The 14,065-nt window shown below is 43.0% G+C and overlaps 1 protein-coding gene across 1 annotated transcript in view; it reads left to right on the top strand.

Moving 5' to 3' along the window:
• Positions 1-13,232, top strand: part of UQCC1 (ubiquinol-cytochrome c reductase complex assembly factor 1) — a 117,421-nt gene extending 104,189 nt beyond the window's left edge. Inside the window, exons 9-10 of the mRNA XM_069077548.1 lie at positions 7,248-7,361; positions 12,611-13,232. Coding sequence (XP_068933649.1) covers positions 7,248-7,361; positions 12,611-12,745 — 249 coding nt within the window. The 3' untranslated portion in view covers positions 12,746-13,232. The remainder of the gene's footprint in view (positions 1-7,247; positions 7,362-12,610) is intronic.
• The last annotated feature ends 833 nt before the right edge of the window (positions 13,233-14,065 follow it).

The raw sequence follows: 14,065 nt of genomic DNA, 5'->3' as shown, positions 1-14,065 counted from the left end.
GCTAAAACCTGCAGCTCGTGTGGGGCTGGGGTCTACTCCCAGACCACTGCTCTGGCTGCTACCTGCTGGCCTGCTGTGCTGTCCTCCGTGGGAGGTTAGCTTCTCTGTGTCATTTTGTGGGTTCTGTAGTTCCAAAGTTTGTTCAGTCACCTTTTTTTTTTTTTTTAAAGCAATTGGGGTTAAGTAAGTTGCTCACGGTTACACGGCCAGTTTTTTTGTATGGTTGTTAAGTATCTGAGACTGGAACCGATCCTGAGTCCTCCTGACTCCAGGGCTGGCGCTCTTACTCACTGCACCACCTGGCCACCCCAAGAGTAACCTTTTACATGAATTGGAGGAGGTGGGAGCCGGAGCCCCACGGAAGTCCTGTTTCTTCTCCCCCATTTGACTTTTAAAACTCTTAACAGACTAGCTCTTGCCTACCTTTTCAGTCTTCTGATACTTTACACCCTTCCACATGCTCTGTGCTCCACTAACCCTGGCTGTACCTTTCATAGAACGTTCCATCTCTCCTGCTTCCAGGTCTCCCCACTGGCTACGCCACCCTTCATCTCTGCCTCTTGATTTGTCTGCTTTTGTTTGACTTAGTCTTACAATTCAGAATCCTGTGCCTTCCAGAAGTTCTTTCCCAGTCATCTTCTGCTCCCGCACTCCATCCTTGTGCCTTCCCTCTAAGATCACCTCAAGCCTAACGTGCACGTAGTTGTTTGCATGTCGCCCCCCTTCGGTGTGAGCTCCTTGAGGGCAGACACCCGTTTTCCTTTTCTTTGTATCCCTGTTGCTTGATGCTCTGTAAATGCTTAATGGTACTTGTGGACTTGAATTGATCCTCCCTATTGATTCTCACTCATCTCTTACTGACTTTTCCAGACTTTCTTTTTAGGTCTCCCACACCACCCCTAACTCATGCTCATAGCTGAGAATCTTGCCAGTTTCTTCTGAGAAAATAGAGGAGCATTTGCCTTGAACTCCCTCTTACCTCCTCTATATCTCACAACATTTTGATATCATCCCACTCTCTGTAGTATGGTCCTTCCCTCTTCCAGGGCCAACCCCTCTACATCTATCCTCAATTCCATGCCCTCCTGTTTTTTCTAGCAGTTTGCCCTGACACTGTCATCCCCCCTCTCTTTTATCTTCAGTCTCTCCCTGTCTTCTGGTTCCTCCCCTACTGGCTACAGTCACTCCTGTGTCCCTCATCCTTATGAAGCCATCTCAGAACCAACCATCTCCTCATACTTTCATCCTATAGCTCTTCCTTTTTCCAACAAACTTTTAGAAAATGCTGTCCGGGGACAGCTAGGTGGCGCAGTGAATAGAGCATTGGCCATGGAGTCAGAAGGACCTGAGTTCAAATCGACTTTCATTAACACTTACTAGCTGTGTGACTTTGGGCAAGGCACTTAAACCCAATTGCACTGTTCCCCTCTCCAAAAAGACCAAAAATAAAATGCTGTCTACATTCCTCTCCTCTTATTTCTTAGTTCTTTGAAGTCTGGCTTCCACTAATCTGAAACTGTTCTCTCAATAGTTAACTCTTACCTCTTCGTTGTCAGATCTGGTGCCCTTTTAAAAATTCTGATCTTTCTCAACCTTTCTCCAGTGTTTGACACTAGATTTTTATACTTGTTATATCTGTTGGTCCTCCTCCTAGCTATCTGACTGCTTCTTTTCAGTTTGCTGGTTTATCATCCATATTATACCCCCCCCCAACTTTGAGTATACCCTAAGTCTCTGTTTTGGGCACTCTTCTTTTTTTTTTTGGAGGGGGGGAAGGTAGGGCAATTAGGGTTAAGACCTTGTTGCCCAAGGTCACACAGCTAGTTTTTTGTTTTAAGTGTCTGAGGCCAGATTTGAACTCAGGTCCTCCTGACTCCAGGGCCTATGCTCTATTCATTGTCCCACTTAGTTGCCCCCTTTTCTTCTCTTACTGCAATCTGTCTCTTGGTGACCTCCTCCTCTGCCACTTATCTTTGAGGTGATGACTCTAACACTTAAATATCTAGCCCTAGTCCCAAGGTCTAGTCACATAATCCAGATTACCTACTAGACATTTCCAACTCACTATCCCATAGACATTGCAAACTCAGCATGCCCCAATAATTTATGAGGCTCACAGCTCCCCATCTTGAGCTCCTCCAGGAGTAATCAGGGTACTTTGCTTGGTACCCAAGAACTCTTACTTTTCAGCTCAGTCCTCTGTGACTCCAAAGTCATACTAGCAGAGCATACTAGTGTGGTATAGTGTAATGAACCTTGGTTTTGCAGTCAAAAGACCTGGATTCAAATGCTGATGCTGCTACTTTTTCATTCTCATTCACTCTGCATATCCAGTCAATTGCCAAATCTTATTTCTACCTCCATACCATCTTTCATATCTGTTCTCCTCACAACCCTAGTTTAGGCCTTATTTCTCACCTGACTATTGCTGTATCATCCCAGTTGATCTTTCTCCTTCAAGCCTCTTCACTTTCTAATCCATCCTCCAGATAGCTACAAAGTCAATTTCTTAAAGTGAATGTATCATGCCACTCCTCAGCTTAATAAACTCTACTGGCTCACTGTTATTTTTAGATTTAAAAAGCAAACTCCCCTGTTGGACATTCAAAGCCTTTTATAACCTGACCTCTTATTACCTTTTCAGTCTCGTTACATATTACTTCATTTCATTTATACTACAGTCCAGCCAAACTGGCCTTCTCACTGTTTCTCACTTATGCCACACTATTTCCTGTTTTAGTGCCTCTGCCCTGGTTGCTCTGTGCCTAGAATTCACTTCCTCTGTACTTTAATTCCTTAGAATTCCTTGTTTCCTTCAAAATTCAGTTTCACCTTCTCAATGAAGCTTTTCCTTCTCCTAAGATCATCGTGTATTTATTTATGTAGTGTTTCACTTCACTAGACTATAAGCTTTTCAAGGGCAGTGAGTGTTTTACTTTTGTCTTTATATTCTTAGCCTAGTGCCTGGCATATAGTAAGCCCCTAATAAATGCTTCTTGATTGATTGTGCCTGGTGGGTAACACAGTGGAGGTTGTTCTGGGGTCAGAGGGAGGAGAGTTGCCCAAGAGTTAGGGCTATCAAGGAAGGCTTTTTGAAATGTATGGGACTTGAGCTGGCCCTGGATTATAGGTAAAACTTAGATGAATAGATATGAGATGGTTAAATCCAGATGCCTAGCCCTACTGCCTTATTGATTCTTCAATCTTCTATCTAACCAGACTGGTTAAATTGGATATTCTGTTTGAAGGATAGTTAAAATTTACTGGGTAGTCATTTTCAAAGAATTATAATGAAATAAAATAGTCGGGGTTGGGGGCAGGGGGTGGGCAATAGTTTGCATTGATAGATAGATAGCATTTCCTTACCAGGTCATTTCCCACACCAGTGAAATTGCAGGAGTCCTGAAACAGGAAGCATAATTTTCTCTGTCTTTCATGATTCCAAGGGTACTTTTGAGACTTTCAATATCTTGTGGCCCAGCACTTAGCACAGTGCCTGACATATAATAGGCAATTAATAAAAAGCCTATTGATTATTGTGGCCATCACAGTCCCATGACTTTGTTTTCTAGGATTATATTTTCTCCTTGGCTTCTAGGTGGCTGGAAGTTTGCCAGTGACCTCCAGTGAACTATGGTGATGGTTCTGGGAGAGAAATAGTCACTTCACAAATGGAGGATGGCGAAGTTTATTAAGCATAGGGGTTCATGGCCCAAGGGGTTGTTAGCTCCCGCGGCTGAGCCCAAATGAAATCTCAGAGACTCAAGTTCTCAAGATGTTTTGTTTTTCCAGAGGTGGACTTGGATGGTGCCTTTATATTTCTTATAATATTTTTTTCCATTGGATTCTTATTTGTCCTCATTGTAGCAATCTGAGTAGGAGTTAGGCCGTCAAGCATTATCCCCATCTTATAGTCTAATCAAAAAGCATTAAAGTATCTTGCTTGTGCATAGCCCCAGTACGAGGCATTGTTGTGAGGGAGAAGAGAGTGACAAAAGAAGAGTAAGACATGATACTCGCTTTTTAACTTTCAGTCTTGCTAGAGGAACAATCAGGTGAAGTAGATCAGGCTAGAATTTTTAAGGAAAGAATGTAGGCTGGAGAGGTAAATTGGAAGATCATAGAAGATCAGAGTTGGAAGGGCACTTAGAGATCATTTAGTCTAAACCTTTGTGTTTCAGAAGAAGAAACAGATTCAGAGAGGGGAAGAAATGTGCCCTTTCCACACCTGGTCAGTGACAGAACTGAGACTAGAACCCAGGCCTCCTATCTCCCTGTGCAGTGTGATTTCTTCTTGGCCATATTACATCTAGCTTTGCTGTGAGAAACAGATGATAATAATGTGCATGAAAGTGCTGTAAAGTGTTAAATACTAGCAGAGGTGGAAGGTAAGTTTTTTGACTTACCACTATGACTGTTAAAAGAACCTTATTCTCCCTTTTCCTTCACTACCAGACTGCAGTGATTTCCAACCTGTTGCCCCATTCCCCCTCCTTCTTTCCTAAGATTGCCCCAGTTTGTTATGTGACACTGTTCCCTGGCTTTTTCTTCTTCATCTTCTTCTCTGTTCTCCCAGTCCTTGCAGCCTGTGTCTCACACTATATGAATATTCATGCCAGCCCCACTGCAGCCTGTGCCCAGGGCATCTCAGACACATGGACACAGGCAGTTTCATTAGCCAAGTGCTCAAAAAAACCCACAACATGCCTGAGCTTGTCCCTGGGCCTCAGCCCTGCCTTCTAGAGGAAGCTGGCTTCTTCCTTAGCTCCCAGGACAAGCTGTTGAATTGTGGGGGTGTTTATCAAGGGATGTTTGAGGTGAAACATTTTCAGCCAATTCATCAGCACCCACGAAGGGTATTTGTGACAGCAAAACTAGACTCTTGATGGATTGATGGATTGATCCTGTGGCCAACCTTCGTGTGTATATAAGTGTCTCTGAAGCCAGCAGTATGCAGCAGCTTTTCACAGCCACAGATCCATGGGTCTACTTTCATAGGATCACACATTTAAAAGTGAAAGGCACCCTAGAGGACATCTAGTCCAGCTCCCTCATTTTATAGGTGAGGAAACTGAGTCTCAGGTTAGGCAACTTGTCCAGGGTCATACAGGTGATGAGCAGCAGCAGCAGCAGCATTTGAATCTAGGTCTATTGATTGCAAATCCCAAGTTCATTTCACTATACCATACTAGTATGCTCTGTTAGTATGACTTTGGAGTCATAGATACAGAGTTCTTGGGTACCAAGCCGTGCACCCTGATTAGTTCCTGGAGGAGCTCAAGATGGAGAGCTGTGAGGAATACCCATAAATTAGGTTGTGCATCATCACCCATTGCAGCTCATGGTGATGTTTCTGGGCTCTCCTTTATTCTACATATGGGAAGGCTAGACTAGCCTGTACTGGCTAGTTCATACAGTTGGTTAAAAAAAATAGTGGTAATGAGACCACCATAGCAATTTCTAGCTCCATAGGGACCAAAGAAAAAGTCAGCCTCCATAGGATGGTTCCTATCCCTTGTGTTGGAAATATGTGCTGTTGTTCAAAGGGAAGGCAACATATAACGAGCAGAAAACTGTTTCCTGCACTTGTCAAGGAACATGCATTCTCTTCTCAGCTCTGCCATTTATTAATAGTATGATCTTGAACATTTCATTTCATTTCTTTGAGCCTCAGTTTCCTCATCTTCAGAATGGGGTTACCACATTACCTTCCTCACAAGACCGTTGGGAGAATCAAATGAGATGTTATATGTAAGTACTTTCTAACCATAAAGCTCCATACAAATGGGGGTTTGTACCACAGTTACAGATGAGTAAACCAGGAAGCATAGATCAAGGCTATCTCTGTTACCAAACACACAACTCTAACCATATGTCCTCTTGGTGGTGGAAGAGCATGTATTACTTTGACAAGTGGGAGACGCTGTGGGAAACACAGATGCAGAACCACTGCTGCTACTTCTCCACTTAGTGTCCCACACGGCTCTTTGCTGTCATGTCCTGGGGAAAGACTTCTGGGCTCTCATCCTGTCTGGGCCACTGACTTACTGTATCTCATTCATGAAATCTTGGAGATGGAAAAAACCTCAGAGGCCCCCCAGGATGCTCCACACCTGAACAAGAATCCCTGATATAGCATACCTAACAAAATGCTCCACTGGCCCTTACTTGGAAGACCTCCCTTACATGAAGGGAAACAGACCACCACTTAAGACAGCCCATTCCACTTTTAAATAACTGATAGTTAGGAAGTTTTTCCTTACTTCAAGTCAGCTGTAAATTCCATGTCTTGTTCCTAGTTCTGGCACACACACACCCTTCCTCCCCACCCCCCAAATGATAAATACTGAAGGTAGCTATCACATTATCCCTCTTTTCTCCGTAGGCTAAACATGCCCGGGGCCTACAGCCAACTATCATGACACAACTCTAGGTCTGTTACTGTACTTGTTGCCCTCCTCTAGATGCTCTCAACTCATCAGTGACCTTGAGAAAATGTGGTCCCAAGAATTGATCACAGTACTGCACATGTAGCTTGGCCAGGGCATGGGCAACCTTCTATTTCTTCCTTAGTCCTTGACACTGTACTGTCTGTTAATATAGTCTAAGATTACATTAGCTTTTTCTTCTAAGGACCTTAATGTCCTCCTCTGTAACATTAGGGAACTAGACTAGATGGTCTCTGAGGCTTTGTGTCTCTCTAGTAGGAATTCTTAACTTGGGGAGCACAGAGAGCCAGGGGATTGGTGGATAGATTTCAGGGAATCTCCCAACTTGGATGAGAAAAATATGTTACTAACTATATTTCAGCATAATTGTAACTATAATTCAGCATAATGTAATCTTATGTATTTTATCTTGTATCTTTAAAAATGATTCTGAGAAGGGTCCATAGACTTCACAGCCATCCACAACACAAAACAAAGATTAAGAATTCTTATTTTAGAGCATATTACCCTGGAGTCCCCAGCCATTTGTACTCCATAATGTAGTTTCATTTTATCCCTTCCAATGATGTAGCCTGTGTGTCCTTCCTCCTGTGACAGGAGGGGACAGCCTGGCAGAGACATTACTGCTCAGTGTCTGAGGAAGGAGCCAGGCCACACAGTGTTCAGAGGGTACCCACCCAGAGAGCTCATTGGCCCAGTCGTTTTGAGTTCTAGGGCACAGTGCCCTAGGCCTGAAGATCTATGGCTCAGGGCAATCCCCTCTATGTGAAACCAACTCTCAACCCCATTGTGTTACAGGGCATCCTGTCAGATGATCATGGGCTGGCTGCTGCAATCTGGAGGACTTTTTTTAACCAGAAATGTGAAGACCCCCGACAATTAGAGCTACTGGTAGAGTATGTGAGGAAGCAGGTAGGTGTTCCATCCCAGTACTAAACATCATTTTGTTTTTTGTTTCAGGAAACTGAATTATTTTTTTGTAAACTCTCTCTACCCACTAATATTAGGTGCAAACTCAGCAGATGTTATGCAGTGTTCAAAAATTAGAAATCTCTCTGGAAATTGCTACCCTCTCATAATTCTGTACCTGCTGCTGCTATCCTCAGAACTAGCTATCCTCTAAATTGCAAAGCTTCTATCTGAATCTTTGGCTTCTTTTCTGTGTCTTATATCTCTCCTTCCTCAGATTTCTACTGCCATTTTTTCCTAGATCACCACTCTACAGTTAGATACTCTCCTTTGTATCATAATTATTTGTGTTATTTTTCCTCCCATTAATTTATAGGTTCCTGGACAACAGGACCTGAATTATAACTATCTTGTATCCTCACTGCTTAGTATAGGATCTTTCACATAGTAGGCACTTAATAAACGTGGATCGGTTCTCCTGGCACTGATTATTTCCCTGTGTCCATAACTGCTGTGTTACCTGAGAACAGGGCAGCAATCTTTTGCAGTGACAAATACCATGGCTCCCTGGCTGACTGACTGGCCAGGCATGAGGGGATTTGAGGAGGTCAGATCAGTCACTAGTAAGAATTGGTTGAGAGCATGTTCTTTGCCCACATTGTACTTCAAGAGGAGAGGAGAGCAGCTTCTACCCTTAAAGAACTTCTTTTGTTTAGGAGATATGATTAACATGAAACCATCATTCATTCATTTATTCATTCCACAAATGTTTTTTGAGCATCTACTGGATTCTGAGCCCTGTGCTGTGTGCAGTGCTCTAAGAGAGAAAGACTTTAGGTAAAACTTGGTACTGGCCCTCAGGAAGCTCATAGTCTAGTGAGGAAGAGAACATAAATACAAGATAACTATGGTAGACAATCTTACATGATAAATAAATTAGAGATACAGGACAAAATGCTGTGTAAGATCTGAGGGGAAAAATCTTTGTGGACTATGGGGTCAAGGAAAGCTTCACTGAGATGATGTTTGAATTGAACTTTAAAGAACTGGACAAGGATTCAGCAGGCTTAAACAGGGAGGCTGGACATTCTAGGAATAAGGAACAGGATGAGAAAAGCCATGGGAAACCACAGGACATGTTTGTTAGACAAAGGGCAGTCCTGTTGGTTTGGAACATAGAGTGGAAAAGAAGGATGGCTTCAGATTGTGAAGAGCCTTAAATCCCAAACAATGGAAGGATAAAACAATACCTAAGTGATAAATCATGGACTTAGGTTTTAAGGCAGGGTTTCTTACCTGAATTAAAAAAAAAAATACTAGGTAGTTTCCTTTGCAATCATATGTTTTTTATTTCATTTTAAAACATTCTAAGGAGGAGTCAATAATTTTCACTGGGACAGAAAAATCAGTCAGTCTTCCTCTCCAGACTGTAGGAATTCAGAGAAGGGAGAGATCACTGGAGTAGGCAGAAAAGGCATCCAGTGTGGATGGGACTGAGACACAGTGGTACAAAGGGCAGGACATTGCAGGCATAGGGAGCAAATTCAATCCAATGAAAGTCTTTGAATGCTGAGGCAAGGGAAGGATAAAGCAGTGCACATAGCCTTTATATCTTCTCTTGTTGAGGAAGGTGACATGGTTTCCACTGGCATAGTTTAGGAACACATACCGCCCAGTGATCTTTTTTAGTCTTTCTTAGGTATTTCACCACGGGCAACTTGTGGCCACAAAGACCACTGACCCCTAGTTAACTGTTAACCAGGCCTTTGGGGAAATCCTGGCCTATGCCTGTTTGTGGCAGTAATCCCATCAGGCAACAGTTGAAGCTCCTTTATTGGTTTTTAATTCCATTCATTAGAGACCATTGGAAAGTTTTAATTCCTTTAAAACTGAAAATTTCTCTTTCATTTAAAATTGTTTACAGTTAAGCATTTATTTTCTTTCCCTCCTTCCTGTCACTCCATACACTAGCACATCTACCCCCTTAGGAAACCATAATTCCTGAGTTCACAGCTCTGGGCCAGAGCTCTGACCCAGGGAAGGTTTGGGTACCATCCTCAGGGAGAGAGCTGACTTAGGTAAAGTCAGGGGATTAATGATTTGAATCTGATAGTGTATCCTGATAAGTTACAGTCTCGTGATCCCAAAGTTTCCAGAAATCTTGTGATGAGAGGACTGTAATCTCCCCCCAGGGAGATCAGGAAATGTACATAGCAAATAATATAGTATCATTCTCATTTAGTGATGAAGAAATTGAAATACAGAAAGAGGTGACTTTCCTGTGGTTTCTCAGTTTTTCAGTTGCACGAGCCCAAACGTAAGGACCTACCTGAGTAGGTTGATTCATGAATCTACCAGCTTTCTCTGGTCTCTCAGATGTTCCTGGATTCAGGATGCCCAGTAAGTCAGGTCTCTGGCTTTCTGGTGGCTTAATGTTGAAGGGATCTCACCCCGCTCCCCCCCAACATCACCTCCCAGTTACTCACTTGCTTTCCTTAGGCACCACCAGTATCTTTTCCTAAGAGGACAATTGGGCCAAAGAACAGGCTTAGTTTCAGGGTAAGAAAAGCTGTAGATTGAGGGGCTGTTTGAACCCAGGCCAAAGAAGCTCCGGAGGCCAGACCAGTCCTTGATCCTACTTAAGAGTTTCATCATCTCCTGAACTCATCCTCTGAGAGAAGCATTAGTTTTGCCCTCTTGGACAGCATAAAGGCAGTTAATGGGAAGAGCTTTGGATGAGAGCCCAAACAAGAGACCTGGGTACTCACTCTGATATCTAGGCATGCTTTTTCCCTTTCTAAGCCTCTCTTTCCTCAGCTGTAAAATGAAGAGGCTAGGCTAGATCAGGAACTCTTAACCTGAGGTCCATGAACTTGTATTTTGATAAGTGTACTCTAACTATATGGACAAAAGTCCACATAGTCAAAATTATGATTTTTCCAGTAGTAGTGTATGGCTGTGAGAGTTGCAGAATTAACACTTTCAAATTGTGGTGCTGCATAAAAGACTTTTGAGAATCCCTTGGACAGGAAGGAGATCAAATTAGTCAATACTTAAAGAAATTAATTCAGCTTATTCACTGGAAGATCAGATACTTTGAAGCACTTTGGCTACATCATGAGAAGACAACTTATTGGAAAGACCATGATGTTGGGCAAGATTGAAGGCAGAATATAGAGGGGACAGCAGAGGATGGGATGGATAGATAGTATCATGGAAATAATGAACATTACATGAGCATACTTCAAGAGATAGTGGAGGGTGGAAGTGCCTCGTGTGCCATGGTACTTAGGGTCACAGACTAAACAACAGCAATGTGTACTTCAGTAAAATTGACTTCCTTTGTAAGCCTATGTATTTTATTTTATGCCTTTAGAAACATTATTCTGGAATGTCCATCAGTTGGGGAATGGCTGAAGAAATTGTTTATGATTGTGTTGGAATACTATTGTGTTATATAAGAAATGATGAGCAGGTTGCTTTAAGAAAAACCTGGAAATTGAACTCCCTATGTGTTTTTTTTAACAGCCCAGAGAGGGAAAAAGATTTGCCTAGGGCCACATGTATAGGAAATGGCAGAGTTGCTATTTTGAATTGAAGTTAGACTGTGTTGTGACTCCACTATTAATATTTTACTAGGGCATCATGGTAAAAGTATTTCTTTAAAGAAATAAAAATTTTGTTTTCATTAAAAAATATCAATTTATTTCATTAAAAAAATTTAAAAAAGAAAAACCTGGAAAGACTTAAATAACTGATACAAAGTCAAGTGAGTAGAACTAAGAGAATGTTGTATACATAGAATAGTCAACTGTTAATGACTTAGCCGTTTTGGTTTTTTTACTTTTCCTTATTTTTCTTGGAGTTTGTTTTCTTTCACAACATAATTAATATGGAAATATGTTTTGCATGACTGCACATGTTTAAACTATATCAAATTGCTTGCCTTCTCAATGAGGAGGCGAGGGGGGCAAAGAATTTGGAACTCAGAATTGTGAAAAAAAAAAACAAAGGTTAAAAACGTTTTTATATGTAATTGGAAAATACACACGCACGCACACACACACACACATTTTCCTGAGAAGGGGTTCATAGGCTTCACCAGGCTACTAAGGGGGCCCATGACACAAAAAAGTTAAAACCCTTGGACTAGGGGATCTTTAAAGAACCTTCCAACTTTGACCATCTGTGATTCAGCACCCAGCTCCACCACCTACTGGTACCTCTCTGGAATCCATGAAGACACCTTTACAGGATCAAAGAATTGGTGAATTGGAAGAGACCCCAGGAGCCATCTGATTCAAGCCATACAAATAGAAATTCTCCACTAGCACACACATGACAAGTGGTCATCCACCCTTGCTTGAAGACCTCTAGAGATCACACACACACACCCCCTTCCTCTTGGCAATCTAGTCCATAACGGGATAGCTCTAATTGTTAGGAAGTATGTCCTGACATCAAGTCTAAGTTGGCCCCTTTGCAGCTTCCACCCTTTTGTCCTAGATTTTCCCTTTGGGGCCAAACAGAGCAAGTCTAATGCCTTTTCCCCATAATAGCCTTTTCTTCCTTCTCTTCCTTACATATCTTTGCTTCAGAAAACAAAAGTTGGGGAGATGGGGGGAGAAGGGCTTGTCTTATAAGGTTATATACATTTCAGTCCAGTATAAGGAAAAGCTTCCTAACAAACTTATTAACACTAAAGTATAGTGGGAAGCCTTAAGAGATGAATTCCTAGTCAGGACAGCCATCATCAGTGGTCTTAAAGCCAAAGTGGATAACCAGCAGTAAGGTGTGCTATAGAGAATTTCTGTGTGGGCTTGGGCGGGGTGGGGAGTGGTGCTGGTGGACTTGATAGCTTTTGAGGGCCTGGCACTTCCAGCTTTTCTGGGATTCTCTGGAAGCTTGAAGCAGAATGAGTCAGGCATGCTGCCTTGTAGAGAAATTGATAGGGTGTATGGTCTTGCGAAGGGGTAGAGTTCTCTGATTTCTGGAAGGAGCACAGGTGTACATCCCCTAAGGTCTCCATACTTCCTAGAGTGGCCTCAGGGACTAATGCCTCTAGGAGCTTCTGTGGTACAGTGAGCATTGTTATCTTTAGGTATCTCAGTTTGGTGGGGGTGGATCTGGAAAGCTGGGTTGGTTAAACATCTCCCTGAACTCTAATTTAATAGGAAAAAGATATCTGAACCATCCTTTCTTCTATCCCAGTTAATGTCTTTGGCATTCATTTCTCTACCCCTCCCTTGCAGATGCAGTACCTGGATTCCATGAATGGGGAAGAACTTCTCTTAACTGGGGAGGTGACTTGGCGCCCTCTCGTGGAGAAAAATCCCCAAAGTGTTCTTAAACCCAGCTTGCCAACATACAATGATGAAGGCCTTTGAGGGGTGGCCCCTCCAAGCTATGGAGCAGCTACCCTTGAGGAGAAGCTAGGAACAAGGTACCTGCCGCCCCTGGGCCCAGCAGGAAGAGGCCGGATTAACCATTGAACAACATCTGTAAAACACCTGGCCCCTGTTTGTATTGATTTCCCTTTTAATGTGCCCTGAAGTTGACCTGGGGGGTACTGGGTGGGGCCACTATGCATCAGGGTGCTGGGAGACATGCAAGCTGTCCCAAGGAACTCACTGGGGAAGAGCTTTCCCCTCCAAGAAATTCTGCAGGGACCCCCACCTCCCCAGACAGCTAATATGTATGCTTTCCCCAGGGCCCTTGGGGGGAGGTGATAGAAGCAGAAGGCACCCCCAGTCCTGGGCCTTCTCTACCCTTGGAACTCTTTGCAATGCTACTGAGAGCAGATGGGGTAGGATGCATCTATCCCTCCACATGAAGCAGAGCGCTGAGTTGGGAATTAAAAGAAATAGAGAATTATCTCTGCCACGGTTTTTCTTTATTTTGGAGGTGTTGCTGAAAGTCATTTGAGGTGGGGTTAGCATAAGCTGTGGGCCCACACCTCAGAAAAAGTGATTGGCAAGGACCGTCTCCCAGGAGTCCCCATTCATTGACCCCCAAAGCAGATCTTTTCTGGAGATGCTCTAGTCATTCAGAGCACAGCCAGGCCCCAGGGGCTACTCACTTCCCAGCTCCCTCAGGGACCTCATCTCACACCTAGGACAGCATGCCCTACTCTGTGAGTCCACCTTGATACACCAGATGGAGAACATGATCTCATCTTTTCTTTCTGTGCCCCTTCTTTAGAAGGATTTGTCTAGGGAAGGAGGGATTCCTCCTTTCTTCAGTAGTGGGATGGTGCCCAGGGCCCAGTCTTGCACCAGTCTTTTCTTTATATTCCTGAACTGGCTTGACCTGCTGCTCAAATCAAAGTGACCCACATCATCAGGCTTTGGGGACCTGACCCTCCCTTTCTGGATGCAGCCACCTCCCCAGGGTGTTTTCTTTGGATTGGAAAAAAAAAAAAAGTCGTATTGTTCATTTTTTTTCCCAAAGCAAACTTCCTCCATTTAACTTGTTATAAAATGAGTCATATAAAGAAACTCTATATGTGTGAGGTATATATCCCACTTCTGTGAAAACATTACAAACCAAACAGCCTTCTCTCATTTTATTTAAGATGCTTTTGTTGCAAGTTGAGCTCTAGAGAGAAGCCTCCTGTGTGTGTGAGATAATAACACCTTGTAACTCATTACAGCTGGGCAATATTCACATAAACCAGGGCTGAGCAAGGCAGGAATTTGCTGATTAAT

Source organism: Petaurus breviceps, unplaced genomic scaffold, assembly GCF_028583685.1.
Source record: "Petaurus breviceps papuanus isolate PSGF00001 unplaced genomic scaffold, PetGlider_PUasm1.0 90994, whole genome shotgun sequence".
Taxonomy (NCBI): Eukaryota; Metazoa; Chordata; class Mammalia; order Diprotodontia; family Petauridae; genus Petaurus; species Petaurus breviceps.
Note: the sequence above shows the minus strand (reverse complement) of the source record. Positions and strands in the feature narration are given on the sequence as shown.